The sequence below is a fragment of the Catharus ustulatus genome, chromosome 24 (genome assembly GCF_009819885.2).
Source record: "Catharus ustulatus isolate bCatUst1 chromosome 24, bCatUst1.pri.v2, whole genome shotgun sequence".
Classification (NCBI taxonomy): Eukaryota; Metazoa; Chordata; class Aves; order Passeriformes; family Turdidae; genus Catharus; species Catharus ustulatus.
In genome coordinates, this window is record NC_046244.1 from 3264734 (window position 1) to 3291716 (window position 26983).

A 26983-nucleotide genomic window follows, 5' to 3' on the forward strand; every position below is an offset into this window, starting at 1 on the left:
ACAATGTAATCTGCTGGAAGATCACCTCTCAGAAAAGCAAAGTTTCCTCATGGAAAGCAGATAACAAAAATTGGAGCTGTCACCTGGGGGCTCCTCCTCTTTTAGGTAATTGAACTTTTCTTCAGACCCAATTGGGTGTTTCTGTCTTTCAGTACCTGCCAAAAGGGAGGGTTTGGCTGCAAAGGGAAAACAGGAAATGGCTTGAAAATTAATAAAGCTTGCAGAAAACATCTTTTATGCTTCTGACCAAATATTGCAAGGCCCACAGCTGCCCCCAGGGTACAGAAACAGGAAATTTGGCAACAGAAAGAGACAGTATTTTTTTTTTTTTGAGTTACAGAGCAGATTTGTAAAGGATGTCATCAAATGGAATGTTTAATTTACACTTTTTGAGTGTTTTTACTGAAAGAACAGGATGGGAAAATCCAGGTTTAGTTTTTGTGGATTGGAGATGTTGTAAGCTAGGATTTCACTTGTCCAGTGATAATGGATGAGATGGTTCCATGGAAAGGGAAATTTTAGCAGCACATGGAGTTACACATTCATGACAAATTCTGTAAGAAGTCAGGCAGAAGCCAGGACATTCAAAAGTGTCCCCATGCCACAAACCCTGGGAGACTCTGTGGGCTGTGGAGGGGTAGCTGGGATGTTCCTGTGAGCAGAGACATTGGTGTGCCCTTCCTGGGGTGTGTTTGGAGATAATTCATCCTTGACTGTAACTCTGGACAGCACAGTGGACATTAAACTGAGAGGGGATGATCATGTTCTGTCTTATGGGTTATTTACAAGAAGTCAAACCCTTGTGTGATTGAGTTGAACCCCTGGGTTCATGTGGCACACCCAGGCAGAACTCACTGCAGGCTGCAGTCACTGCTCTACTCCCCCAGCTCTGGCTCATTCCTGGCTCTCAATGGAGCAGAGACAGTCTAAACCTCCCACAAGACTCTGCAAAGCCCTGATACAACAAAAGGGAAAGAAGAGATTATGAAATGAAAACAGAAGTGCTAAGTGTGCTCGAGCCCCTTCCACCTCCTCCCCTAAACCACGGGGGTTGAAAACACAGACCTGCCTGGCAAAAAAAAAAAAAAACAACCAAGAGTGACCCATGCACTCATATCCTGGCAATTTGTGGGAATTGTCACAGCACACCCAGACCAAATTACAACATCCCTGACGTGCATTTCATGACAGCACTGGAGCACGTGTGCAGAGCCACTGCAGCACCAACACTTGGGGATGGCTCACTCCTCTTCTGGCACAGGCACAGGACTGGGTGCTGCTCTCAGTGCTGATGAATTGTTCAATCAGAACCTGTGAATAACTCCTTTATTAATCCTTTATATCTCCTTTCCCCAAATTTGCCCTAAATCAGGACACCACTGAACCTCTTGGCTCAGCAGAATTACAAACCAGTGAGCCACAGTTTCATTAAAGCAGTTCAGAGAGCTGCTCCCTCATCTCCTGCACCCATCCCCTCTCCCAAGGGTGTATTGGCTCCTCTCAAGGAATTTTGTTCATGTTTTCCATCAGAGGGCTCAGCAGTTTCCCAGCCTCAATCTCCTTGCCCAGCATCACCCTGTCCCCACAAAGGCAAATTCTGCCCCTGCTGTCCTGCAGGAACAATTCCACCCCAAGACATTTCTGGCTTTTGCTCTAACTTTTGCATCTGTGGGTGCATTTCTTGCCTTTTGTTGCACTATGATACCATGATAGAAAATGACTTTATTGAATTTTTCACAGTTCAATGAATTTATCTAAGGAGTTTTCCTTTCATGAACAGGCTGGAGCAGGAGAAATAGGCTCATATAGAAGAAACTATTTCTTGTTAGGAAGAATAATAAAAGTATTGAGAAGTGTTGAAGTAGCCACTGGAATTTGGATATCTCCAGTTCCTGAAGGCTCAAATGCCTCAACTCTTTACCCAGAATACAGCACAGTGTGAAGTGAGAATTTATATAATTCAGCAAAATGCTTCTCCTTCAGAAAGACTTATTCCTAAACAGGAGACAAATTAGTTTATATGAAAAACTAAAAGTAAAAGGTCTTCTGAATACTTTTGAAAATTGAATGGAATTCTAAAAATCCCTTCTTTTTACTCTTGTTGCGAATTTGTTAACATTTAAAAGTCACTGTTTGTTCTGGTTTGTCTTTCACAGTGTACTGCATTAATTTTTGGTTCTGAAGATACATACAGAATTCCAAACATTCCATTCTGATAAGGTAAAAAAGAGCTTGCTTCAGCCTTTCAAAATAAGTTCCATGAAAACTGGCATGGGCCCCTGGCAAGCTTCAGTTTCCTACGAGGAACTTTTCCCCAATAAGCAAACATTCTTTTAAATAAATTTGAAGCAGAGTCATCAAGAAATAATTAATCCCAGATTTTAAGAAGCTGAAAGTTAGTACGTGGCAACATTTATTTGCTGTTTTCCTGAAGACAATCAGCCAATATTGCCTGTTGTTTCTTTGCATTGGCACCAACTGTTCTCATCCCACACTCCTTTTCATCACAAATAACACAATTATAGCACCATCATTGATAGCTACCGAATTACTTTGGCACCTATCACTTCCAGAAGGAAAGAAAATCCCCATGGAAAGTGTTGCATTCCCCATCTGCAGCCCCTTTGTAATGTTTAGACTTTTCAGGGGCCTTTATAGCACCAAGTGTTGTGGGGTCTGTAATGACAGCTCTGACCCACATTCCCTGAATAAAACAATTCCACTCTGGTTTAGGGGTTTCATTTGTGTGTGTGTATTTAGAAAAAGACAAAACCTCTGCCACAAGCCTGCCCCACTCCTCTGGCAGAGGTTATCCTTCAGCTGTGGGCAGAAAGGAAATAAATCTGAGCTGGAAGGAGAAGGTCCCACATTTCCTCCCCCAGCTCTGTCACTGGGACACTGAGTTCACACAGAAACCTGGTTAAAACTCACTGCACTCTTAAATACAACATACAGATGTTATGATATACATATATTATATAAATATATAACTCTGTAGACTATCCCTTGCCAAGATGAGACAGATTCACAAAAAGTTTGATGTAAGTCATTGCTCCCAAGCCCTGTCCAGCCCCAGTTTGTGTCCCTTGGTGAGCAGAGGAGTCTCTTACCCATGGTGGGGATCCAACCTCACACTGCTGCCCTGCAAAACTGCTGCCAGAAACAATGACAAGGAAAAAGGAACCTTGCACATGAGAAGGAAAAATGCTCCCTCTGAAGGGTGGGATCAGCAGAAGTGGGCAGAGAGAAACGGTCGAGCAGAGCCAGGATGTCACTTGAGGACAGGAGACACACAGGAGAATTCAGACAGTATTTACTGCAGAACTAAATAGCCTGTCCTAAAAACTATTTCAGTATCCCTAAATGCACATTCAGGACCACACTTTGCTTAGATAAACATGGGGGCTCACTTTGAAATGAAAAACACATCAGTTCCCTGCTGGAAACAACAAGAAGAGCGTCCTCAGTGCTGATCTCATAAAGACAGTTGGCAGAAGGGAGGGAACACCTCGCTTTGCCTAAATTCCTTTTTCCCCTTTGCTAAATAAAAGTCTTCTGAAAGCCACAACGGGTCCTGTAACTTTAAACCTGAGCTGAGATCATAATTTTGGTCCTGACCAAACAGCGTGGGGAGGGCGGGCCTGGCTGCTCATTGAGGACCACTTTGGGCTGCTCCCATCCCTTGGCTGAAGAAAATAATTCTGACTCCACTCAGTTTTCTTTAACTGTTCAGTTTTTGCCTGAGAAACCTCCCCTCTTTACACTACAGCTGCTGAAGGAATATTTGGAATACCAAAGTGGGTTTTTTTGCAGTGATTTCTTTTTATCATCTTAATTCTCCACTGCCTCTAAAAGAAATAATCCGAATTTGGATCCATCTGGTTTCAGGATTGGAAAGCGAGTCTCCAAGCAGAACAAAAATGTTTATAAAGGATCTGCTCTTCATCTTCCTCCTCGGGAGCCTGCCTTTTGCAGCACTTGCTCAAGAAGGTAAGGAGAAAGTTTGGTTGCAATTATTTCCAGTCATTTCCTGTGATTTCCCAGTTTCTGTGCTCTCTTACTCTGTTTGTAAAACTTGCTTTGAAATCCTTAAGCTGCAGCTGGGCACCTACTACAGCTGAGATGTGGAAAGAAGCACAGCAAAAGTTTTCTTCGATGGGCAGAGTTGAGTCCATGAGGAAGGAATTTTGTGTGCGAGGGGGGAGAGGGCAGGGCAGGCAGGGGAGGATTTCCCTGCTCAGCCCCCTGGAGCACACACTGCAGGCTCTGCCAGCTCTGACTGACTTCAGCTGGCACTTGGGGGTATCATGCTATGAAAATAACCTGTAAATCTGCTCAGTCTGGAGTCTAACTTCTGTGCTTAGAGACTTTTCAGACTCTTAGAATTTGAGCCTTATGCAGGGCTCTCTAAGTCTGATTTAGCCATGAGCAATATATACACAATGAGGGAAATGAAAACAGGGGGAATTATTGCCAAAGACATAGGAAAAGTGTTATGTACCAAAAAGCTGAATTTGAAAAGCTATTTATTTTGAATTTTATAAGAAGGATACAATATACACTTTCAGTAAAATAGATGTTTAAGTCTTTCTACAGCCGTAGGAGAAGAGCCTGATTTGTTAACAGTAAATCAGAATTACCCTGCCCAGGAATGTCACTGTGAAACTCAGACTTTCTGAGCAGTATTTGACTCATGGTGAGTGAATTGGCTGTGGGGCAATGTGGCACAGAGCTGCCCTGGCCATGGAACTCATTCCAAGGAGCAGCCTGGCAGCTCCACGTGCCAATGCAGGAACCTCAAACTCAGCCCACTGATCTTTGAAAGCACAGAGCTCCTCATCAGGCTTAGATCTGGGGAGCCAAACTGAAAAAAATTACCTGATTTTGGGCACATAACAACCAGTATCATCCTGCTGGAAAGGATGGAGCTATACTGTACACACTGTGTGAAGATTTTGACTTGAAACTTCTAGTGGTGTTCTGTAACAAGGCTGAAATTTGGAGTTATGATTCAAAATTTCACAGAAAAACTAAAATCAACAGATATTAGGCAGGTCACAAAAGTTGTTTTCTAGGCTCACCCAGGCACCTTGTTCTCAAAAGCATCTATATTAAATGTACCAAAGTGTAAAGCCGTTAGATATGAGACAAAGACACCATTATTTTATAGAAATACCTTAAGCACTCCAAGATACCAGAATTACAGGTTAAAAGGTGTTTCATCTTCAGGCTTCTGAGAAGCTTTTTAGGTATATTTTCTCTCAACTCTGAGAGGAGTTCCAGGCTGAAACCCTACTTGTCATAAAAAAAAAATAAGAATATTTCCTGCCTGCAATATCCTACCTCTTTATTACCTGTACAGATTGCACTGAACCCCAGAGCTGGATCAAGAATGTGATTTACAGCATTTAAGGTTTTGTTTAGGTTTTGTGACTTTTTCTTCACATGGAGCCAGTCATTTAGGATAATTTCTAAAGGATGCACCAGGAAAATAGACTCCAGATAAAATAAATCTGGAGTGTTTAGTGTCTATCACTGCTGTTTATTTATCAGCAATTACAAGTTAGAACAGACACAAAATGACAATTCCACCTTCAGCAATCTCTGCTGGCTGACAGGGAGATGGGAGAAGGTTTGACTTGCACAGTGCTTGGTGGAGTGGCTTTACCCAGGTACATGAACTCTGGGAACTCTGGGGGTTGAGAGGGAAAAGTCTCCTGGAACAGGCCAGAGAGAAACCTGCAGCGACCCTTTTCTTCTGCTTGGGCACTCCAGGTTAAGAAAAGCAGCTTTGTTTCCATCAGGAAGCACATTTCCAATTTCCAAAGGATGATTATTATCACTATTATTAATAGTAATAAAAGCAGCTTTGTTTCCATCAGGAAGCACATTTCCAATTTCCAAAAGGATGATTATTATTACTATTAATAATAATAATCATTATTATTATCATCATCATATTAGCAGATACACTTTGGCCCTGCTGATTTTTCAAAACTCAGACAAATCTTCACACACAGAATCAGACCAAAGGAGCTGAGATGGAAATTGGCCTGAACAAGCATCCCAACCAGTGCAACACATTTCCTGATTTCAAACCTTTCCCATGGTGCTGTGTCATTGCAGGGAAGGAGATTACTCTGTTGGCTGTCACATAACATGAACAAAAATTAACATGATTGTTTAACAGGATACCACATGTCACTTGGGCTGTATCAACTGTGTGCCTGATCTTACCTAGAGGCAAATATTAGATTATATTTCCTTATGCAAGGCGGGTTTATGCTAGGTCATGTTGCATTTGGTTTGGAGTGAAAGTAAGAACGTGGACAGGATAATTCAGATAAAAAGTGTTTATATTGTAAGAAATGAAATTGAAATTTATAGTCAGCTATGAAGGACTAAAAAAGTGTTCTGTTTTTCAAAATCATAACAAAGAGAATTGACAAAATCACAAGGAAAGATTGTTTCAAAAGAGTCCTGATTTACCCAAAGTCTTTCACTATTTCAGTGGCAAAACTAAACAATAAAATCAGGCAACTCTTGAAAATCCAACTCTGTTTGATTAAAACTGCTTGTTGTAAACAAAATGTACAAGCAAATGGAACAGTCACATTTGACTCAAAAGGGACCCAGTTTTCTGCTAAATAAACACTGCACAACCTCTCATCCTGCATGAAGAATGAGGAGTACTCTCACACACCCCATATCTGCCTCTTCATGGTATGAATCTGACTCTACAAGTCCAATACCCAAGACAGTTATCACAGAAAGGAGAAAATCCTCTTGCTGAATGTGACTTAGCAGGTCTGCAATCAGTGTATCTGAATTTTTCAGTGTCCTTGTGGAAGACCAGCAGAGCACAAATAAAATTCGATTTCTTCTCAGCTGAGCAAGCAGAGAGGTTTGCACATCTGCATCCCAAGAGCTTGGCTTTGACTCTGTAACTTCACAAACAAAGAAAAGAGTCATATTTATGGGCTCACAAGTGGACCTTTCATTAACTCAGGCTGCACACTCAAACTGGAAACAGAGAGGACAGATCCTCATCTCCTGCAAGTAAATAGTCTGAAAAACAAACAATCAAACAAACCAACAAGCAAACAAACACCAAAAACAGAACCCACCCAAAGCAGCAAAGAACCTTTAGGTGTAGAACATTTATGTGGCTAATGAGGCAGTGCAGGAGGGTTTCAGCTCCAGCAGGACCCTGTGCTGTTTCTCCAGGTGTCACTCGAGGTGAGCCACACCAGGAGCTCAGAAATGCCCACTGCTGCTGGCACATGGGCTGCCTCAGTGGCACGTTTATTTTCTTGGTCTGTTTGCTTTTTGTCTGGATGTGGTCAGGGGCTACAGGATGGGACCCAAATGCTGCCAGCTCCCACCACTTGTGGCCTCCCAGATCCTCTCAGAGGGCCCCTGTGGTTTGTGTGTGCACAGACCATCCCCTCCACGGGGATTAATCCCACAGCAAAGCTCAGAGCTCTGCAGGGCACAGCTTGTTACACAGAGCTGCAGGAAAAGATGTGGGATTGGGAGTATAGGTATGCTGGGCTGTGCTGAAGAGAAACAAATCAGGAAAAGTAAGAGACAAATGCACTATTGATTTCCAGCTCTCCATCTCAGAAGCTTGGCCAAAAACTCTCAGAGGACATAGAAGCTGATGCTGAGCACATTCTCATGTTGCTTTATGACTTCCTCATGTTTTTTCCATCCTTGTTGATTACAAACACTACAACATCCAGCACAAACTGCATCAGAATAATCCTTTGTGAGGGCACAGCTCTGCCATCACCATTTCCAGGCAAGCATGTCTTGAAAGAGAGTTTGAGACACCACTAAATCTGTAACAGGGACACACTTAACTCCAAACTCACATTAAAATGTTTTCATGACTATGAAACCCATCCAAACATTAGCTAGTCTATTGTTAGTGGAGTATAAAAGTCAGACTAAACACACTTGGAGGGAGCTTGCCTCTTGCACGGCAATGTAAAGTAAGCAGCCAAAAATCACTGTGTGGACAGAATTAACACCTAAGAGTTTCCAGTGCAGTGTCTGGTGGGAGTATTTAAAAGAAATGAGTTGTGGAACTTGCAAAAATTCTCCTTGCAGACACAAAGAGTTAGTAATCTACAGCAAGGCAGCTGTGAAAGGGCACATGGCTGCAGCCTCAGAGTCCAGGGAAGGAAGTAATTTAGGGAAAAGGTTAGTTTATTACTGTATTAGAGGTAATTTCTTAATTCCTTTCATTTGCATCTACATATCCCAGTTTTGTGTGTAGATGTCTTACACCAAGCCCTGTACTTCCTCCTTGTCTTGCCTGCAACTCTCCTTCCTTCCAGCCACGCAGCAAAAGACTGAAAGTTCTGTGATTGTGCCCTTCTCAACAAGATACAAGAGACATTTACACCCTGATCATAAGTTCAGCCTTGTTGTTCCATCCCTCACTGCTCAGAGGAAACACTCAGCCTGTTAGTGAAACTGCAAACAGGGAAACAGGGTCAAATCTCAACAAGAAAGCAATTTTATCCTATATTCATGGGACACCAAGTCTGAGGTCAGTGTGCTTAGTAGACAAGAAAGCAGAGGTTGAGACAGCAATGCTATAAAGCAAAAATTTGAAATACTGATTTCTAGCTCTGCAAGGAATATTTTAAAGGACTATCCTGTAATGGAGTTTGTCATCAGCTCTGTGGCTGATTTCACCATGCATAAGACAAAACTTAGGAATTTTCCAGCTTTTCCTCTCCTAGCTTTGTTTCATGACTGGATCATTACACACCCCAAGCACTTGAAGAACAGTTGCTTCTGTGAATCTGCCCAGTTAAGCACATTTTGGTTTGTTCTGTCAGTAGAATATTGTAACATTCAGAAGAAATGCGATTTACTTGAGGTTCTTTGCCACTTGGCACCATCGATTTAAACTCTGGCTTTGTTCCTTTGGCTAAGGCAGCCCCAGCAGTAAAACCCATCTGGAGCAGGGTGTGGTGACCAGAGGAAATGTTTCTGACAGTTCAGCAAGGCATTGTCATCACGAGCTCCATGGCATACCTGACCAGAGTCAGTCATACCCTAAATAAGGCTGAGCTAAATCCTTCCCTGTGCTTTTCCAACTGTGCTGTCCAAAGTTTCTGCTCTTCTGCCATCCTTTGTTATATATAGCAGAGCTGTCAGTCTTTGTCTAAGGAAACTGCAGAAAGCACTTCAGGATTTAGACAGTGCATACTTTCTCCTGAACAGCAGTCTAGACACTTCAATACACGCCAGGGGATTTTTAATGGCATGACAGATGATTCCAACTTCCAGAAAGAATTAACAGAGAAAGAAAATGCCAATGTTGTGCCCCAAACAGGCCAAGGACACTGAGCTCTGGATACTGCAAATACGATTTTGGAGGAGCCTCAGGTACAAATGAGAATTTCAGTTCTCATTAACAAACTTCCCTACTTTTCTGAAGCCTGAAAATTTTAACTGTGCAAAGATCCAAGTTGCAAAATACATCCTCAGAATTCACTATAATAAAGTCTTCAAATCTTTGCATTTTCAAAGTACAAAAAATTTTGTGGCTTGGATTTGGCAGTGCTGAACAATTTCACAACAAAAGAGACACCAGTATACGTAAAAAAATTTCCAAATGTATAAAAATAACTGAAAATTCTATTAAATTAAGCAATTATGAATGAAGAAATAATAATAATAATAATAATAATAATAATAATAATAATAGAGGAATTATTATTTTAAATAATTGAATTAAATAATTATTTAAATTAAGTTAATGTTGTAGGTTTTGGACATGACTCTGGAATACTCTTGAATTGAGGATGAAGCCAAATCACAGCAAAACTGCTTTTGAAAATTCCAGAGCTGCTGTATTTAAAAGGCAGATCTCCTGCAAATCAAAAAATGCAATTTTTAAACCTCCACCACCATGAATAGAAGTTTTCACTGAACTATAACAGAACTAATTCCCATAATGAGACACTGACTAACTCATTTTGTTCATAATCAAACAAAGGTCTCTAAGTGAATAATACTTCTGCAGAAAGGGAATTCCTGTGCCAGGACATAAATGCTGAATAAAATGCAGTCAAAACAGGATGACCAACACACACATCCACGCACAGTTCTTCAAACAACACCCCTTGGTCTGGAACAATTCCGGAAGCAGATGCTGAAATCCATCAGTCAGCTCCAGATGTTTGCTCAGTTACATTTCCAACAGAAAAGGGATCTGTCCCAAGCGACCCATCCTGCTAAACTCTCTGCTAGCTCATATTTTTAGCTGTTACAAATAACTGAAGCTGGGTTTTTAAATTTTTTTTTTCCATGTAGAAGCAGAGGGCAATGAGCAAAAGATTATTGCAGCTCTTGCTGGAGGGAATCCTTTAAGGTTTGCCATTTTTGTCTCCTGGTCTCTTATCAGAAATGGAAACATTCTATTTTGAGGGCTTCCTATTTCAAGGGCTAAGCTAAAATACAACTGCCTTTACCCACTGGTGTTTGGGTTTATTCAGGTTTATGCAAGGAAAGAAACAAGATCCTACAACATTTTTCATCTTCAGAAGCATCTTTGTTGGTTTTGGAGCTACCTGAAAGAAATGCTAATGAACAACAGTTTTACAACTCCCTCTCCTTTCCAACACAACCTGTGTGCTCTGAGAGCAGCCCTGAGAGGTTTCCCTGGCCCTGTGCAGGGCAGCAGTGAGCTCAGCTTCCCCAAGTCACGGGATGCTCAAGCATGGGAGGTTTGCACAGTAATATTAAACTTTTAAAGACATCAAATTTTGTCCTGGTGTGAGGAGCTGCAGCCTGAGAGCAGCTGGAACTTTGAACTGAAAGGCTCCCAGCTGGAACTTTGGCAGGAGGGATGCAATGATTAATTCACATCTGCAGCAATGTATGGCTGCAACAGAGGAGGCTCCTTTGGAGGCAGCCCCAGCACTGTGAGGCAATGTTTTTATTTACAGCCTCCTCTGAGATAATATTAAGAACACATGCAGAAGCACCACGTTACCCTGACTCTTGGTACATTTGGCCCACATCAAAAGCAGGAATGACACAAGCACACACCCCTGCAATCCCAGTCACACTCCCTTTGATGTCAGTGGTGCTGAGCCTTGTGCTGGGTACAGTGAAAGAAGCTTAAAGTTCAGTAGTGTCTCCCAATTTCATTTCAATAGTTAATTATTTATTACTTTCTCCAACTAAGAGATTTCTGGTATCCAGTGCTCCTTCCTACAAATGCAGAACACTGATAAGAATTTGCCTCCCAATCTTTCTCTGGGTGATGGTTTGGGGGTGTGTAACCATCACCCAGCCACCTCCACTGCTGCTCTGAACCTGGACATTGAGTCCAGGGACTTTTCTGCATCAAATACAGAAACCTCAGCTTGAGCAGGGCTGGGGCAAGGCTTCAGCTGGCACAAACCAGATCAGTGTGGGCTTGGGGCACTTCCCAGGGAAGCCACACTCCAGTTTCCCTTTGCAGTATATGAAAGGCAGCACTGCCAAGGGTGACCCAAATCTCAGCTGAGCTGAATGATCTCCTAGAGGTATTTATTTTTCCCTACAGGCTATCAAAGAAGATAAGGGCAAGCAGACACTTTATTTAGGTGCCTTTATTAAGCACCTAAAATTAGGCAAGATTAATCTGGGCCACCTCCTTTTGTCACACACAGTACTGAGAGGGCAAAGGCACTGAAATAAGTTTTCTACACTCATGACCAAGAACCTGCAACAAGTGTCACACAAAGAAAAATTATTTTATGTTTCTTTGTGGCATTCACTAATTTTCTACACCTTTCCTGTGTGAAATGCTTTCCTTTCCTGCCTTCACTATCAGGCAGTTCTCAGGACTGAAAGCTCCTGCCATGCCAGGAGTGTAAGCAGCTTCTCTCAATAAGCTGCTTGTAGCTAACATACAAAATTTATTTCACCTTCTACTGGGGGATTTTCCTCTAGTAATTGGTTTTCTCCATCTGTGCTTATTTTCAACTAGTGAATAAAGGATGTTTGTTCAGTTCTGACTGGGATTACAAGGTAAACTGATCCACACACATTTGTGTTGCTGAGTTCTATTGTTATTTTTTTGTTCACACTTCACACTTCACACTTACATGGCCATGATTGTACATCACAGTATTGTATTTTAAAGACTATATTATAAGCAAAAAATAAGAATTGGAAAATAATGCTATCTCTTAAATCACACTGATATTTAGAGTGTCTAAATACAAAACAAAAAGTCAGTCCCCTTTATGCTTCTTCAACAAAACCTGGGGTATTTCAATCAAAAATGACCAAGCCATTATTTTTACCTAATTGGAACTCTGATTTACCCTGTTCTAGGCTTTCCATGGATTATAAAGTGATTTCTGGGAGACTGACTGGCTTAATTAGCCACTCTATTTGGCCTCATGTTGGCATAACATGAATACAGTTTCTTCATCCACTGCTGCCTGAAGTGCTACCAGCACAGCAGAAGCTGTGACTGCATTCAGGGTTATAAGGATACAGAAAAACACAATTCTGATTACTTCAGTACACTTAGAAATCTAATTTCAGTTCAGTGTTTGGTCTCTCAGCAATGGGACAAAGCTCTCAGTCTTACATTGGTGAAGATAAAATTTTTCTAGTTTGGTTCTCAAAAGAGTTTTGGGAGCAAAGGAAAAATATTTGCAAGTCTCCAGTAGAATTCAAATGAGAGTTTTGAGCAAAATCAGGGGTTCTTTTTCTCAATGGCAAATCATTCATCTTCTGCATGAAAAATTTCCTTTCAGCTGCCTTTACATTTTTTTAACTGATTTTAAAATTAAATATTAGCTTTTTTATTTCAAATAACATTTTTCTGTTTAAATGGGCAGGTAAAAATTAACAAAATTTAAATGGAATTCACAATTAAAGAAAAACAATTTCTGAATGATATCTCCACAGCTGATCCAAAGAGATTCTACCCTTTTTTTTCATTTTTGACTGCTATCAAGCAAAATGCCCATCCCTCCTAATTTTAAACTGGGAGGGAGGGGATTTTCACTCTCCATTTTGGGAAAAGCTCCTGCCTTTTTCCTGGCAATACTGTCCCCTAAAGCAGGACACAACCACAGAACAAAAGCTGTTCACTTGCCTCTAGGTCATCTATAAAACAAGTAGGGTGCATTTGAAGTAGTAAAGTTTTCCATTAAAAGTATTTGGAACCAATCTAACAATTCAGGAATTGTCTAAGTTCATATGCAGAGGAGATGAGAATGTTTTTAGGTCACTAAATAAGAAGTGTAATTAGTAGAAACAGTGTTACAGTTTATTAAAACAAGGAGGTTGTGGATGTTTCTTACACCCAAGATATTCAAATGATACAGCAATTTTCATTTTTAAAAGAACTCCTGTGAAGAGCTGCCCTTCTGATCTGGCTGCTTTGAGAAATAGAAGTTAGATGCATGATTTGAATCCAGGAAAGAAGTTTTTGGTGCTTTTTTGCCTCAAATACTTGCTCAGAACATCTCCTATTTGTCTTTGCTCAAGTTTCAGCAGTGGTGTCTGGAGCTGGCAGCACCTCCGTGCCCCAGGAGGAGGAGCAGCCTCACCTGGCTGTGCAACCACCAGGAATTACAAACTGCCAGCAGCTCTCACACCACATTAACATCACTCTCTGCCTCTCACAGCTTTATGAATCAGCACCAAATTGGATTAAATAATGCTTGGGTTTTCAGCACGTTCTTGGTGCTGCCAGTTATCTCCTCACTGCTGTATTTTTCCTGTTCTACCTCGTTCCAGCTCATTTCCCTACCAATGAATTCTGGCTGCATTTGTAAATTAACAGAACTGTGTGGGCCAAAACCTAAATATCCATTTTATCAAAGAGCACAGATGAACTAGGGGTCTAGAATAAAATAAAGAACCTGTACATTGTTATCTAAAAACTCAAATTATGGCAACTAGGGTTTGCAGCTTTAGGAAAACCTCAGGACTGATTTGTGTAGGAATATTTCCAAACTATAGCTGCACCCATAAGCATTGATGACAGCTCTAAAAATAAAGATTGCAGCTGGGGCTGAGCTGAAAGATGGGAGAAAGCTTTTACTATTTTAGAAAATGGAAGATGCTTGAAGAAATCTATCCCAATGTATAAGCTAATGCTTAGCTTGAAATCCAGAATCATCACATCCACTTTGGAGAAACTTCTCTTAATAAAAAAGGAAATCTCTTCTTGGACAAAATGTTAGTAACCAGTGTGTTTCAAGGTTGTACCAGAGTTAAGTGATGGGTACTTCAGCTTTTTGTACTCCTGCTTTGGACAAAAGTATAACAGAATTCAAATTTATTCCAAATAATTTCCCAGTCCCATGTGGGCAAGGGCAGGGAGATAGAACACTACACAGAGGTCATGATTAACAAAGTTCATGTGTCAGATAGGACAGAACATGTGACTACCCAGTAAAATCCTGACTCATTTTCTAATATTTTATTCAGCAAGCTCAGTTCTAGAAGGAGAGGAGAGTGCAACAACTGATTTCAGAAATGACACAGACTTTGAAGAATTGCCAACAATGGTGAGTAGACAATGCTAAATAAAAGATCCTTTATGCTACCTTCTTATTCCCTGCCACTTCCCACCTCTTCCAATCCAGTCTCTCTCAAACAGTTTCAGTGGAACTAAACTCAAAAACTACTTTACAAAAACCCACTGGAAAAAGGCAGGTCAGCAAAATCCTGCAGCCTCCCCCACCTTCTGCAGTCCTACCAAGAGATCAGATGGAGAAAGCCTCCAGCTGGGAAGAGATCAGCTTATCTTGGTTTGTTCTGGTCACTGTACACATGTCAAACATGAGAGGTGACAGCTAAAAATGCACCCACACCTGACAGACCAAGACATTTAAATGTTACTTTATACATGTAGAGTGAATGTACCAAGGTTTTCTTTTCCCTCTTTTCCTTCCAGTTCTTGTCACTGCCCACCAGTGACAATGTAATAAATCTCTTGCAGTTTGGGGAGCTGAAGACCACAGAAAGTTCCTTTGTCCCGGATGGAGAAATTGAAAATGCTACTGCTTATGAAGTTAACACACCAAGAGTTGATGGTAAAAAGACACCAAGTGTTGATGGTAAAAATCCCTTTCATTTCTATTTTTACATATCAAAGTTGTACTGCCATCTACTAAAAAAATATCTGGAAATCTCAAATACCGTCTCAAACCTCATTTGCTCACTTACTATCAAAAGAAAAACCATTGTGACAAAGTCAATAAAATTTTCCTTGGATATAGCCTTTCAGATTGGAAGGCAATTTGTACAAAGCAGAGTGGGCAATTATTGCTAATTATAATTATTGTTATTGATAATTATTGTGATTATCTTTCTGGCTTTACAGATGAACGACGTGGGGAACCAGAGGAGACTGATGCAGGTATTAAAGAGATTTGGTAATAAAGACAAGGGGAACAGAACTGCCAGGAATTCCCCTTCTGTGTCCATGGCACTGAGTGACAGTTTCAGGGGAGGCAGAGCCTGCTCCCTGAGCTGCCTGCCCTGGTTCCCTGTCTCCATCCCACACCCTCGTGTATCCCTTCAGCCCAAAGGCTGCTGAACACCCAAACCTATTCAGAATTCACAAGGCAGTAAGAAATCTCCCCAAGGAGGGGGATGCAGAACAGCACTGGGTCTGTCAGCAGCCTTGTATCAATGTCTCCATGAGACACACACTGACATTCCCAATTTCTTCTTTCAGGTGGCCTGGGAACAATTGCACTGGTTGGAATCATTGTTGGAATCGTTGTTGCAGTTGGAATCCTTGCAGGAATCGTAATTGCAGTTGTGAGGAAGATGTCAGGCAGGTACTCGTAAGTAAATTGCTCACCAGGCTTTTTCTTCAGGGATTTCCTCTGAGCGGGGTCACAGGAATCACTTGGGAGATTTCTAAGGTTTCTATTTGACAAAACAACCAATGTTACCAATTTTCCAGTGCCTTAGACAGACTCAGCAAGAGCTGCCAGTGTGGAATGGGGTCTGCATGCTCTTGTGTGCCTCAGAAGAACTTCCCAAATAATGTATAATAAATATCAGTGCTCGGGACTGGGGTTGCTCTGGTGAGCTGAGTCATCACCAGAAGTAACAGAGCTAAGTTCTAGAAGTGCTGGATAACATGTGAACACTGGGGAGTGATCTCTACCTCATTTTTTTGGTGACACACAAATCTAAGGAGTTTTAGAAACACTGAAGGAGTAAGAAAACCCCAGAAAATTGAACAGATACTGTGGAGCAGGAGGAAGCAAAATAAGAACTAGGAAGAGACATAAAGAGGTGATAGGAAAGACAAAGATAAGGAGGGAAAAAGGATCTGTAACTTACATTTGGGGATGATGAACAAAAAATGTCTACTTTTTGTTTCCAGGCCCTAAATACAGTTGAAGCAAGCAACCATGCCATTCCATGCTGGAAAACACAAGTGCTTCTTATTTTATACAAACTAAAGACTGTTCCTGTATTTGTGTGAGAAGATGATCCATGGAAATATAGCCAAAGAATTTCAGATCTATGGGGATACCACACAGCTCTAAGGACCACCCTCACACCCGACTTGCACAGATCACAGAACATTTCATAGGATTTTTTACTAACCAGAATTTTACTAGAAGAAAAAGATTTTGCAGTAAGGAAAAAAAATACCTTGCAGCAAAGAGATGTACATCTGAAATGTGATTTGCAGGTATTATATGCTTGGGTTTCAAATGCTACCAAAGATTATTTCACATTACATTACATGTATTCTTTTAAAACAAACAAACAAACAAACAAAAAATAACAAAAACAAAACAAAACAAAAGTGGTTTTGGCTGGTTTAGTGCTCCTGGCATGTTTATTTACCACATGATGTATCAAAAAGGAGGAATTAGCTTCAGTGAGAACCAGTTATCTACAAAGTAGGAAAATACTGGATATTGGAAGCTAAAATCCATTACTGATACAGATTTTTCTGCTCTTGATACTTATGTTATTTTGTGGCAAAATATGGTAGGTCTGGCTGGAACTGATCTACCAACTGGAAGCTTGCTCGTCTGACTATGGCATCAGGAATTTCCTGCCTTCTCTTGTGCAGAGACACGCAGGAACTGAAATACACATCCTGAATTAAGGGGTGCTTGGAAAATACCCAGTTTTGATGGGTCACTTTAGAGCTGCCATGTAGAAGCTTTTGAGTTAGGGCACACCGTGGTTTTCCTTCATGCCTGTCCCATTTCCTACCTGGCCAGTGGATTTGTTGGACAATGTGCAGCACCAGGTCAGAATGTGTCACCGAGGTGTGATGCAGCTTTGGAGTCTGCAGCTTTTCTGGGCATATTTAGAGCAGCACAACCTGAATGTACAGAGCTCAGGGCAAAGGCTTTGCATGTCAAGTGGCTGCAGTGCATCAGGTTTCCTAAATTTTATGGCATTTCAGTGTTTGGTGTAAAAATCATGATAATCAATATTGTCATCCATTGATAAATTTGTCAGCTTATCTGTGTTTACTTTTCTCTTTCTTTCATGTGCCTTGAACTATTATATCAATACAAGCTTTGGAAATAAAAATCATAATATAAACTCCACTATTTTACAATAATTTTTCTTGGTTTTCTTTAAGAAAGGTCAAATGTCTTAAACTTCCTTCAGTTTTCCTGATTTATTTTGCTACTTGTCTTATCAATGCATTGTCTACAACCAATTCATTTGACACTGATAAATGAAACTATAATTGAAAACTAAACATATGAGAGAAAACTAATTCAGAAGTCTTCAGTTAGCTCTGGAGCTGATGTGATGAGACCCTCAGTCTGTGACCAAGCAGTCAGCTTAATCTTTATCTTTGTGTAAATTCATATGGAAGCAGGAAAAATTCAGTTTTTTCTTCTTGCAGCAAAAGAATATTAATTCTGTCAGCCTCAGTTTAACAATTCCTTATCAGTACTGGGAAATACCATAAGGTGCTCTGATGCCTGCTCAAATGCCTGGCATATGGAATAATGAATTATTCACCCATTGGAGGGAATAGCACAGATGTCACAAGTTTCTTCTGCATCAGCTCAGGCACTGCTAATTTGCAAATACCAAAATGAGGAAATCTTTCTTATGCCACCAATAGTATCAAGCCCCTCATTTGAAAAATGCATGGCAGAGAACCTTTCTGGGCAGTTCTGAGTTTCCCTGGATCATGGACAGAGCAGCATTCTGCTCAAGGACACTGTGCTTTGTTCCTACTCCAGAAGCCATTTTAACTTCACAACTGCTTAATTTTTCTGGTCTTCACTGTGCCTTTATAGTCCACACCCTTGTTTAAGACAAGTTTGGTTTTTTTTTAAATCTTGGGTAAAACTCAACCCTTGACCCACTAAAACATTTAGGGGGCTTCCAGCACTGGAGTCTCAGTACTAAATATTGTGCTGTACTAAATCTGACCAACAAAAACATGAAGACAATTTCCTTCTGGTTATCAGTTGGAGTCCAGGATACTCAGTTATAGCTAAAGAAAGCAAGGATTCCAAAGAACTGAAGATATCTCTTATTTTGAAAGTTCAGCAACTGCTGCTGCACTGATACATTCAATATTCTGATGATTCATACACCTTGCTGCCTAGAAATCTCAAGTGCAGAACATTCTGGTCAGCTTCAAGCAAACCTCAAGAAACAATGGAAAATTCATTAAAATCTTGCACATTTGTCATTTATCTATGTGTTACTGAATCCTTGATTTAATTAACCTGTAATTTCATGATACAAACATTTTGGAAATGCAGACTAAAGATGCACACAGAGGTTTGTATTTCACATTAATTTACTGCAGCATTCAGTGACTGAGCTGTCATTGCCTGGCACTCTGCAGCTTCCTGTCACGAGCTCAGGACCTCAGAGGTGGATTGGATACAAGCTATGCAGATTTTTGGAAGATTTTCTGCTTTGTGAGAAGTCAAACAGCACATTGTCCTAGGGCAAATAAATCCTTCTGTGAGCTGAAATGAGTGATCACTACTACAACCAAGGCCAAGGTCAGGAGACTTCCTATGCATGAGAACACACAAGGAAACAACAGCTCCATACTCTCACCAGCTGGCCAAGCTTGACTTTTATTCACAGGGAACAGCACTCAATAAATCAACACTAGCTTTTAACTTAAAATCCTCACTCCTGATCATATTCATTCCTTTAGAGTTAGTAACAATAATGTTCCCTTCTGCAGCTTGGCTTTGAGTCATGAACGTGGCTCCCCCGAACAGACAAGCAGGCACCAGGCTTCCTGTGAGAGTGCCAGATGTCACTAAAAAATATCATAAACATGGCTGTCCCCTTGCATTTGTGTCTGTGGGGAAGATACATAGCAGCAGTAACTGTGAAAGCAGTGACTTGATACCTCAGTATTTATCATAGTTCTGGACATCAATACAGCAATTCGTACAAGAGTTCATTTCAGGTGTTTTTCCTGTAAGAACAGAATTAATTCGATAAAACCAGCACTAAAAAAGTGTGCACCACAAGAATTATGGAGATTGACTTATTCCTATAAATTTATGAAGTATTCATTTATAGTTAAATACCAATTAAAACATGCAGCAATTTCTTAGTATTTTAGGAGCAGAGGTATACCATTGCAATTATGTTAACCACATATTTTATTAAAGAGGAAGGACACCCTGCACATTAACACCTCTGTAAGGAGCTCAAACTCAAAAACACTGATGCATCACTCACAGGATGGCAAGTACTGCCAGATGAAGTCACTTGCCAAAGGTTGTAACATGAGAGAAAAGCCACCAACCCAGGAAACTTCAAACATTAAAATATTAGTCCTGTCACAACTTCATATTAGTTCCAATAAGTGATGTTCCATTACACTTTGCAGTAACACCATCCTTAATATTCTTTACTATGAGATAGAAACCAAGGATACAGAGCAAAAATCACCTTACTGAATCTCCCAGACCACTCAGGTCAGAAGTGTGCTTGGGTTGCTTTTGATGAGGAGCAGTCTGTAATTAATTTCTCTGGCACCAACAGAAGTTCTGCAGTGTTGTGCTGCTGAACCACTCTAAAGCTGAATTCTTATCTCTGGGCCTGAAGACATTGTTACACCTTTGTACTCACCAGATCTGAAACACCAGATTGGTGTTCTGCAGACAACTTTTTTAAAGCTGAAGGATTAATCATACTGAAATTCCCAGCTTTTTTTTTTTTGCTTGACAAGCCCTGATGGATGCAGAAGGTAACAGGGGATCTGTAACTTAACACCAGGTGCCATAATGAGAGGGCTGAATTAATGCTTTGTACACTGTTCACAGCTGCAGCGTGGAGGTATTTACAGATAAATAAACCCAGCATCACTTTGGCCACGTGCCTTTGTCCAGGCCTTGTGGATTTAGGCATCAGACCAAACCCACAGCTCCCCCTGCTCTGCAACAAACAGTTGGGCTGCAACACAAAGATCCCCATTCAATCATGGAGCTTGTTCAGCCCTTCCAGGCTTGAGAAGTCAGATTTTCAGACTCTGGTAAATGCTAAACTGGCAAATGTCATAGCAGGCAAAGGAGTGCTGCACATTCCATGCATTTTCAAACTTTGTTCTGTCTCCAGAAGGCAGTTGGGAAGGATGAGTGATTATTGAGAGTTCAGAACCAAAACCAAAGGGTGACATGCACAAAAAAAGAGGAAAATGGAAGGAGAAGGGAAGGTAGAGAACTGCAACACTTTGTCTTCACTAAAATTTAATTTTTATTCACATTCCCAGCTTGAGCTAAAATTGAACAATGGAACTTGCCAGCCTGTGGGGCTACATCAGAGTAAACCCACATCAGTACTCAGATAAATGTGCATCAGGTAAAAAACAATCTTAAAAATGTTGCAACCTTATCTTAGGATAGGAAAGGCAGTAAGAGTGATACTGATGGAACACAGCAACAAATCCAGTAACAGCCATGTAACAAAAGCTGGGTTTGGAAGGGGAACATGGTCCTGTTGAAGGGGAATCTGTCCTGTTCTTCAGAGAACCCTGGAGCTTCTTTCTCCTGTGCAGAACTGGAAGCTGTCAATGTTCTAAGAACGTGGATTTCATTGTACTGCACAAGCCTTTAACTAATTTTTCTTACAATTACTGGTAATAACTTGAAGGCAATACTGAGATAAGTCACTGACTAGAAGTGGATGAACCTAAATCCTTATTGAAATACTCCCTTCCCTCCAGAATGACCAAACATTTTCTAACAAGGTGATTTGAAATGTAGTGATGTTTGTCTTAGGAAATTAGTACTGTATGTCTCATTTGAGCTGGGAAGCAACTCCATTTCCTGCCTTTATGAACCATGTCATCCTCAAATAACACATTCCTTTGAGTCCTGTGGTTATTTTGCCTCATGACATTTGGTTCATCCTATGCAGGAAACAGGGAAGGAATTAGCAGGTTCAGCAGGTGTGCTCAAGGGAAAAGAGATAGGAATGTCAGCTCTTCCTCATTTCCTATCCAGCACAGGAATAAACCCCACAGGAGTTGAACAAGCAGCAATAACTGAGCACAGTGTGGTACATTCCTGTACATTCCAGCTTCCTTCTTGAAGGAATGTCCCCTCCTGTACATCAGGCACTGAGGCAATTTACTGAGAAATAAGGGGCAGCCAGAGCTGTTTTCCTGACTACTTCCCTACAAACTGTTTAGACAAAGAGAACTGAGAAAAGTCCACTTCTCACCACTTAGACAGAGCTTTACATATGGGTGACCTAAAAGCCAGCCCGTAAATATATATACATTATATATATACATACATATGTGTGTATATGTATACATATGCACATACAAATATATAATATTTATATATAACAAGTTGTATATAAAAAGCACAGCTCACTTTTACAGTAGAGCAAAGGCTGCCTGTTATAAAGTAGTGGGGAAAAGAAATTAAAGTGGAAGAATTTATTGGTGTAAGTTGCTGTTTGAAGTTCCCTCTGTGATCCAGACCTGGACTTAGCCTGAGAAAACTACTCCTGGAACTAAGATCTGAGTCTTTTTAATAGACAAAATATTAATGAGATCATGTAAGGATACATTACTGTTAATCTCCTCTCAGAGGGAGGCAAAGCCTGCCACCTGTTCATTTAAACCTGGAAGGGCTGAAGTTAAGAAATGTTTATCTCATAACTATGAAGCTTCTCCTTGAAAACAATTTTCCTGATGAATTCTCCTAGTTCATTTTGTCATGATTAATACTTAACTTACTAACACAATAAGCATGCTTGATTGAGGGGAAAATAGCAAAAGAATCATTAAGAAGGTAAACCATGCTTACATTTCATGCAGAAAAGAGAACAGGAGTCACAAGAATGACTTCAGATTTCGTACACCTGACAAAAAACAATGGGTAAAGAAATGCACGAGCAGAATATTAAAATGAAAGGCTCCTCCCTGCAGGCTGTTGTAGATGCATGAGAGCTGCACACTCAGTAAGCTGTACCTGAGCCCCAGCTAGTGGTGGGAATTACTGATGGCATTTTTACAGGAAACATGAGCATGCCCGTAACAGAAAAGCTTCAGACTCTTATGCATTCCTCCTACTCATCAAGCCTGGTTTTATTTTTTAAATGCTTCCAACAAAACAAAAGCTACATATTGGTTACTCATTTTTGCCTACACCATCTATACATCATCTCAGTGGTTCTGGTTGATACAGCTGCTGGAAATTGGAAGAAGCAGGAGTGCAGACAGTGAGATGCTTTCTCCATTCTTGGTGCTTTTTTCATGCTCTGAGCCAGCCTGTCACTACACATGTAGTAGGCAGCACAACCAAGAGCTGAAAATTATTCTTATATGCTCCTCCTTCCATAAAATTAATAATATTCAATATAAATATTTCTTGATTAAGTAAGTTTAAGTGATTAATTCAGCTAAGAAACTCATGGTCATCAATGTTCTGGACCCAATCCTATAGTGTTCAAATCAGTTTATAGAGACAGTCCTAAAATATCTGCTCTATTTTGCAATGGAGAGTGTCCAATGCCATTGATAAATTGACATTTTAGTGAACTTTATCTTTAGCCCTGTGACACTGTTGATGTCATTTATACAGATTAATTTTAGTCAGTGTGAGTAGAATGCAGGAAATGGCTTCTAAGTCTATCTTAGCTCAACTGCCCCATCCCTGGAAGTGTCCAGGGCCAGGCTGGACAGGGCTTGGAGCAGCCTGGGACAGTGGAAGGTGTCCCTGCCATGGCAGTGGGGTAGAACTGGAAAATCCTTAAGGCCCAATCCAACCCATTCCATCAAGCCCTACAGAATTTACCTGCTGGACTGAAGCTGTCACATTCTGGAGAGGGCAATTATCAGTCTTGGAGAGGAGTTATCCCTTGTGTAAAACAGGGTAAAAGTCTTGGGGGTGATTAAGAGGGAATGAATCAACAGAACTGACTGAACAGTGCTCTCCTGTCCCATCAGATATCCTGATTACCCTTTTGCTAAAGTCTGTCAAATGGGAATTGTGGGAAAGCCCCCTGGGGCAGGATCTAGAACCCAAATATCTAAAACTAACGAGGTATGACCTATGAGCAACTCCATAAAGTGGTTCTGAAAAGGGAGCACTCCACAGCTGTGGGAAAAGCCGCACTTGTGGGTCTGCAGATGAGGAACTTCTGTACCATGGAACAGGTGAGTGACAACACAGACAAGAGTGACAACCAAACCATGAGACATTTGTGTCAAAGCTTGCTTTAAGCTGTGAATAATTAGATTTTTGTGACAAGATCTGCTATTGATGCAGGCTATAGAAAGCAGAAATGAGGATTGTAAAGGACCTTGAGGTTAAAAGGGCTCACCTACACCAGCAGGAATGCTTAATGCTTAATCTTAAGATCATTCCCTAGGACATTTTGAGAACAACTTCCAAAAATATTTTAGCAGTTCAGTCGATTCTTTATTTTCCACTGCACTTCTAGAAAAAGATGGTAATATTGTTTAAATTCAGAGCTATAAATAACCAGTAAGCCAAGCAGTTCAGTCTTTCCCAGAGCCATAACATGCAGCACATTGTATTCTGTGTTTATAAGGACAAACCAGAACAGAACAGAAAGTTATAATAAAAGAGACCTTGTCCCATTTAACAAGAGAACAACTGGCCATACTGGTATCACTGGAGACCACCTACTCTCAAGGCTACTTTAGAACTTCTGATGAAAAAAATCTTCTCTAGAAATGCTTTTTCCTGCCATGGCTCACTAAGATTTTCACATACAAGAAGTTAATTCTCTCTAACCACGAGTCACCTTTTCAGTCACCCTGAATATATTGCCAGACACCCAAGATTTACAAAAAGATTTTTGCTAGTGTGTGCTTACACACCTCCAAGCAACCAGAAAAGTTTATTCATCATTTTAGAGAGCACAACAGCAGAAATACTGATGTTTTCAGAATACAAAAAAAAAAATGTTCAGAACTTCATTCAAATAAAGATTTATAGGCTTCTCTGACAACTGAATGTGTAAATTGAAAGTGCAGCTCCCCTGGAACACCACCAGATGGTAGATAGTCTCAGTATAAAGGTGGGAAAAATAAGGGTGACTTATTCATACAGTTGGAGAAAAGTTATCATTTGTATTTGTGATACTTTTAGGGATTCTTATACTTAATCTTAAAGGTAGAAAGGTTCAGATTCTAGCTAGTTGGGTATGTAATTTGTTCTATGTTTTAAATTTTTCTGTTACAGCTGTAGGGCTCTAACATTTTAAATAGGAACCTTGATTTTTCTTAAAATTACCCCAGACTTACAAAGGTGCAGCTAGTCTAGCTCACTTATAAAACTAAATGTTAAAACAGTTAAATTAAAATTAATTTTATATAATAGGTCAAAGTAGTTTAAACATATTTGAGGTTTTCTTACTACTAAAATTAGAGGCTTCAAAACTGATTATACATCATTTGTAATATAAAGGCATCCTGAGTGTTCCAGGTGGAAAAATCTCTGTGTCCTGTTATTTTTCAGCCTGCTGTGGCTTGCCAAAGCTAAGCATCAATGTAGAGGAGTTCAAATTCCCTGGCAGTGAGTGTCTTGCAGATGTATGAAAGATTATGTTTGCAGCTATGTTTCTTGGTAATATGGTGGATTGTTTTTAAAAAGCTTTGTTTTGATAAGAGTGAGCAGACAGATGGTTTGCTGGGCTACTTGCTGAGGAAATCTTGCAGCTTCATGGAATGGAATGGGATCCCTCTGTACTGATGCTACATAAGTACTTTTTATGTCAGCCTTACTGACAGTTTTAATGTTACTCATTGATGTACATGATCAAATAAATGTAAAACATCTCTGAACTTACTCTTATCTGTAGCTGTATTAATGTCCTATGGATTTAAGTTGGGGATTATCCTCTGGGAAAATGGCAAATTCTTAACAATTCCTGGTAAAATACACTGCTAGCCTGGGAGGAATGCATCTTTGACTGCATTATGAACAGAATATTCAGGGGAGAGAGAAATTAAGGGCACAGACACTGTTATGTCCTGCAGTACCAATACAGACACCTCCCAGCAGGTGATTATGGAAGATTTTTCCCTGTCAGGTACTTGCTCAGAAATTGCAGTGAGAAAAACTTGGTTTAGATGGAACAATACAATTTATGTGCAGTAAAAACAGGTGCCAAGCCTGGGTTCCTCAGGGCAGTGAGGGTCAGACCCCACACCACCTCAGCAACCCAGATAATTTCCCCTCAGCTAACTCGTTGGCTTTTTTATTGTTTTCAGTCACAGGTGAGAAACCTATGGAGCTACTTGACTACAAAAAGATGAAAAAGACATTAAAAAAACCCGAAAGCAATGGGAAAGAGAGCTTGGAGAACCTGTTGATTGTCTGGCAGGGGGTGGTGGATGGAGGTGGCTGGGGCATGTGAGGTGATCTGAGGGGGGCTCAAAGAATGGAGGGGGTGAAAAGAGATGAAGGGCATTAATGGGAAGAAGGCGGTGTTGGGGATGAAGGCAATGATGGAATGAAAGGGGAATGGGAATGAAGGTGATGAAGGGAAGGAAGGGGTAAAGGGAATGAATGGAATGAAGGTGATGAAGGGAACAAATGGAATGAAGGTGATGAAGGGTGGATGTCGGGCATGAAGGCAATGTAGAGCATGAAGGCAAAAGGGGCTGTTAGGGATGAAGGTGATGAAGGGCTGCAAGGCAATGAAGGGGAGGAAGATGCTGTTGGGGATGAGGATGATGAAGGCCAGGAAACGGCTGTTGAGGATGAGGGGAATGGAGCTGATAAGGGGGATGAGGACAATGAAGGGCAGGAAAGGGCTCTGGGAATAAGGACGATGAAGGGCAGGAATGGCCTGTTGGGGATGAGAACAATGAGGGGTTTAAGGATGACGAACGGCAGGAATGAGCTGTTGGGGATGAGGAGGATGAGGACGATGAAGGAAGGGCAGGAAGGGGCTCTGGGGATGAGGACGATGAGGTCGATGAAGGAAGGGCAGGAAGGGGCTCTGGGGGTGAGGACGATGAGGATGATGAAGGAAGGGCAGGAAGGGGCTCCGGGGGCTCTAGGGATGAGGGGGGTGAGGACGATGAAGGAAGGGCAGGAAGGGGCTCTGGGGGCTCTGGGGATGAGCACGATGAGGACGATGAAGGAAGGGCAGGAAGGGGCTCTGGGGATGAGGACGATGAAGGAAGGGCAGGAAGGGGCTCTGGGGATGAGGACGATGAGGATGATGAAGAAAGGGCAGGAAGCGGCTCCGGGGGTGAGCACGATGAGGACGATGAAGGAAGGGCAGGAAGGGGCTCTGGGGATGAGGACGATGAGGACGATGAAGGAAGGGCAGGAAGGGGCTCTGGGGGCTCTGGGGATGAGGACGATGAGGACGATGAAGGAAGGGCAGGAAGGGGCTCTGGGGATGAGGCAGATGAGGACGATGAAGGAAGGGCAGGAAGGGGCTCCGGGGGTCCCGCGCGGGCCCTCCCGCGGCCTCCCCCCAACGTCACTTCCGAGGCTGGAGA

At 41.2% G+C, this 26983-nt stretch overlaps 1 protein-coding gene across 2 annotated transcripts; it reads left to right on the forward strand.

Moving 5' to 3' along the window:
• Positions 1-3720: 3720 nt before the first annotated feature.
• LOC117006898 (podoplanin-like) lies at positions 3721-17576 on the forward strand. 2 transcript variants are annotated; one of them, XM_033079644.1, is made up of 6 exons: positions 3721-3990; positions 14473-14552; positions 14987-15104; positions 15371-15406; positions 15728-15839; positions 16391-17576. In XM_033079644.1, exons 1-6 carry the CDS (start codon positions 3921-3923, stop codon positions 16395-16397), a joined length of 423 nt encoding a protein of 140 aa, XP_032935535.1. In that variant the 5' UTR covers positions 3721-3920; the 3' UTR covers positions 16398-17576. The 2 variants fall into 2 exon arrangements, with proteins under 2 accessions (XP_032935535.1, XP_032935536.1); XM_033079645.1 differs by having other exon boundaries at positions 15728-15833.
• The last annotated feature ends 9407 nt before the right edge of the window (positions 17577-26983 follow it).